Source organism: Nicotiana tomentosiformis, chromosome 8 (assembly GCF_000390325.3).
Source record: "Nicotiana tomentosiformis chromosome 8, ASM39032v3, whole genome shotgun sequence".
Lineage (NCBI taxonomy): Eukaryota > Viridiplantae > Streptophyta > Magnoliopsida > Solanales > Solanaceae > Nicotiana > Nicotiana tomentosiformis.
This window is the reverse complement of record NC_090819.1, coordinates 16,156,978-16,160,178: the sequence shown is the minus strand read 5'-3', so window position 1 is coordinate 16,160,178 and position 3,201 is coordinate 16,156,978. Positions and strand designations below refer to the sequence as shown.

The window sequence follows — 3,201 nt, the reverse complement described above, 5'->3', positions numbered from 1 at the left end:
ATATATGTTTTTTCGCTTAAAATGTTTTTCGTCATACACGTGGATGTTATGTAAGATGAATTGTTGAAATAATAGTGTACTTAATATTTCCGCAACCAAATTTAGCATTTTCTAGTCTTATATGCCTAATGAGTTTTTCCCCCCCTCATTTAGACAAAATAATTTATATGAATTTGATACAATAAACTGAAAGGATGATGATTATCGGTGGAATTAACCTATCTAATGACCATGATGATCATTCGTGAAATTAACCTATCTACAATAACAACGACAAGTGGAGTTTGAGGTAAAGGTAATGTGCACCTACACCTTACCTTTACCTTGTAAAGGTAAGAAAACTGTTTTCGATAAACCCTCGACTCAAGGGATAGTGAAAGGGAATCAACAAACAATAACAACAAAGTATTAAGAAAACATAAGTGAACGACAAATTTAACCTATCTAATGAGAGACAAACCTAAAATATCTCGTATTTATGCAGGGTCCCGAAAAAGGTCTTATTCCAAGCAAATAAAGAAGATACGGAGTATTAGCAGGAAAAAGTTGATATTTTGTTGATTTTTCCTCTTTTATTCCTTTCAATATAGGAGAAGAACTGAGTCAGCTACTATTCAAAGGCTGGAATTATAGGTGGAAGTCGGATTCATCCCATTGAAGGACAGCAGATTCCAAATTCTGTTCTCTCTTTAGCTTATCTTTCAAAAACCAATCACATATCCTACCAGCATTTAATTCCTCAATTGAACAACCTTCTTGCTCTGCTATCACTCTTAGTAAATTCAGTGACGATATCTGCACAATACAATTGTATCGATTATATTTACAAAAACGTAAGAGCCTCTTCTTTTACAAAATTTCAACAAAATTGTGTGACTCATCATATTTTTCTTGTAGTTTGAATTTACTCCTTCCGTTCACTTCTACTTGTTCATTGTTCACAAACCTATTCCCATCCCAAAAAAATCTTAAAACAATATAATAACGAGTTTAATTTTTATAACCTTTTTACGCCATGAGGTTAAGATGATATACATTAGCAACATGTTATTGACTGTAATAATCACACATAACTTGGTAATATAAAAAATAAAGCAAATCAAATGTTATAACAAGCTCGAATACACTATATAATGTAAAATTAATTATACTATCAGTATATATAAGTTAAATCCATAACGTACCGTCAATCGACATAGAAAACGTTCGTGAGTGCTGAGACCAGACATTTCAACAAGGCCAGCTTCTTCTAGTGTCAAGAAACTACGCCTTTCCCCACCACTACTTCCTCTCACTACCATCTGCTTTCTTCTATTTTTATGAGCAATTTTTAATGATTCTGCAAAATTACCATTTGCAGTTACACATTTGGAACTTAATGAAGGTACTAATTGATGGTAGTTTTCTCCACAAGTTTTGAGCACATTCATTGTTTGGATAATGGGGGTACAAAAATCTTACTGTGTTTATTTCTTCTTCAATGGCTACACCTAATACATGGGTGGATTATTCTATCCCTATGGCTTTCTTTTTTGTGTGGTTTAAAATTGCCACATTTGGATGCTTCTGCATTCCCTCTACAATTTGGCTAACCAAACACCCAAGTCAGGCCCAATAATTTTATCTGATTGGTTATGTTTGCCTAGATATACTAGGCCCAAATCTTATATGCCTTTATATTTAAAGAATTAACCCAAATAGCTGCTTTATCATCTAATCTCTTAAATTAAAAATAGCCGATGGATGTATAATATATATATAATTCATGTATAATATGTATATAACTATATATAATCAATGTATAAAGGTTAAAAAATGAATAGTGAATCTGATTAGCTATTTGTATAACAATCCCTTTATATTCATTGAAATCGAATTCCGGAAAGTGCTAATTGTATAAATATTAGAACACTTAATGTTACAGAATCTAAGTTAAATGCTGAACTAAGACGAATTTAAATGGTGCAGCGTGAATAATGATGATTCATATTGTCGATCTTAACTAATTTGTGATAAAGCATATTTATCGTTGTGTCACAATTTGCAAGTTTGACCTCAATATTTGACATATGCATATTGATCCTTAGTATAATTACATATTCAAGAACTTCACGGGGCGTGGAAGCACATAAAATTGTCATTTAAAAGCCATTCAATATTTTTATCCTTTTGTTTGTTGTTTTTTTAAGGTGTTATCTCCTCATAGTAGCTAGATCTATATTTCATGACATATTCGGAATTTTGTTTTCTGTAAAGTTTTCTTGTAAGCTGCAAAGCAAAACACAGTTTACATGAGGGTCCTCTCTCACTTTAGCTTTATCTAGTCCCATCCTTCATGTATTTTAATTAGTAATTACTCCCTTCATTTTAAAAGGATTGACATTATTTTCTTGTCAGTCTGTTTCAAAAAGATTGGCACATTCCTATTTTATTAATTGAAAGCTTTTATAGATAAAAATTACTATGACCTATTTAAAATCATAAGTTTCAAAATTTTTATAATCACACAAATATTATGGCATATTTAAGATCACAAATTTTAAAAATCTTCCTCTCTTTATTAAACTTTTGTGTCAAGTCAAACTAAGACAAACAAATTGAAACAGAAGGAGTACTAATATAAAAGGCATGGTGCATGCAGAACTCCGCAGCACAAAGTGGATTTAACTTCTTTTTTTAAAAGAAAGAAAGAAAGCACCACATCAGTATTTTTTTTATTTTCACCTTGTTTACCCTTAAAAATGGATAATAATTAAATTTATACGCGGTTTTAAGGATATGTGAACTAATTCAATAAAAGTGATTAATGACGTTAGATAGGCAAATTAAAGATAGAATAAACGACCAAACCAGTAGCAATGTTGGATCTGGGAACGTTTATATGCTTAACAAGTAACATGCCCTCGATTCGGAGCCAAACACTTATGAAGGGCTATGAACAAAACTAAGAACTTAGAATAATCTTTAGAAGTAGAGTAAACAAAATGTATATTGCCGTAATATGCGTGTTATAGTGTCCCTAATGAATAATCAGCTTCCTCTTTATATAGTAGGGGAGTTTTACCCTAAGTACAATTCTAAAAAAGGTAAAAATCTTCCTTTTCTCTAATCACTGATCTACAGCTGATATGGGCCGGGATTCACGGTGTGATATCCGGTTGGACACAGCTATCACGACCCTTTGTTAATCATGCGCGATCG

The 3,201-nt window shown here is 31.8% G+C and overlaps 1 protein-coding gene across 1 annotated transcript; it reads right to left on the bottom strand.

Moving 5' to 3' along the window:
• Nucleotides 1-448: 448 nt before the first annotated feature.
• On the bottom strand, nt 449-1,506 carry LOC104095603 (uncharacterized). The gene is made up of 2 exons (XM_009601754.3): nt 1,185-1,506; nt 449-795 (listed from the first exon to the last, which is right to left on the bottom strand). Exons 1-2 carry the CDS (start codon nt 1,428-1,430, stop codon nt 628-630), a joined length of 414 nt encoding a protein of 137 aa, XP_009600049.1. The 5' UTR covers nt 1,431-1,506; the 3' UTR covers nt 449-627.
• Nucleotides 1,507-3,201: the final 1,695 nt, after the last annotated feature.

Excerpts from the sequence above, each read along its gene's own strand:
- LOC104095603 (XM_009601754.3), bottom strand. The coding sequence starts at position 1,430 with ATGAATGTGCTCAAAACTTGTGGAGAAAACTACCATCAATTAGTACCT. Across the intron at positions 796-1,184 it reads GTTTTCTATGTCGATTGACG|ATATCGTCACTGAATTTACT; the intron begins GTACGTTATGGA and ends TGTATTGTGCAG.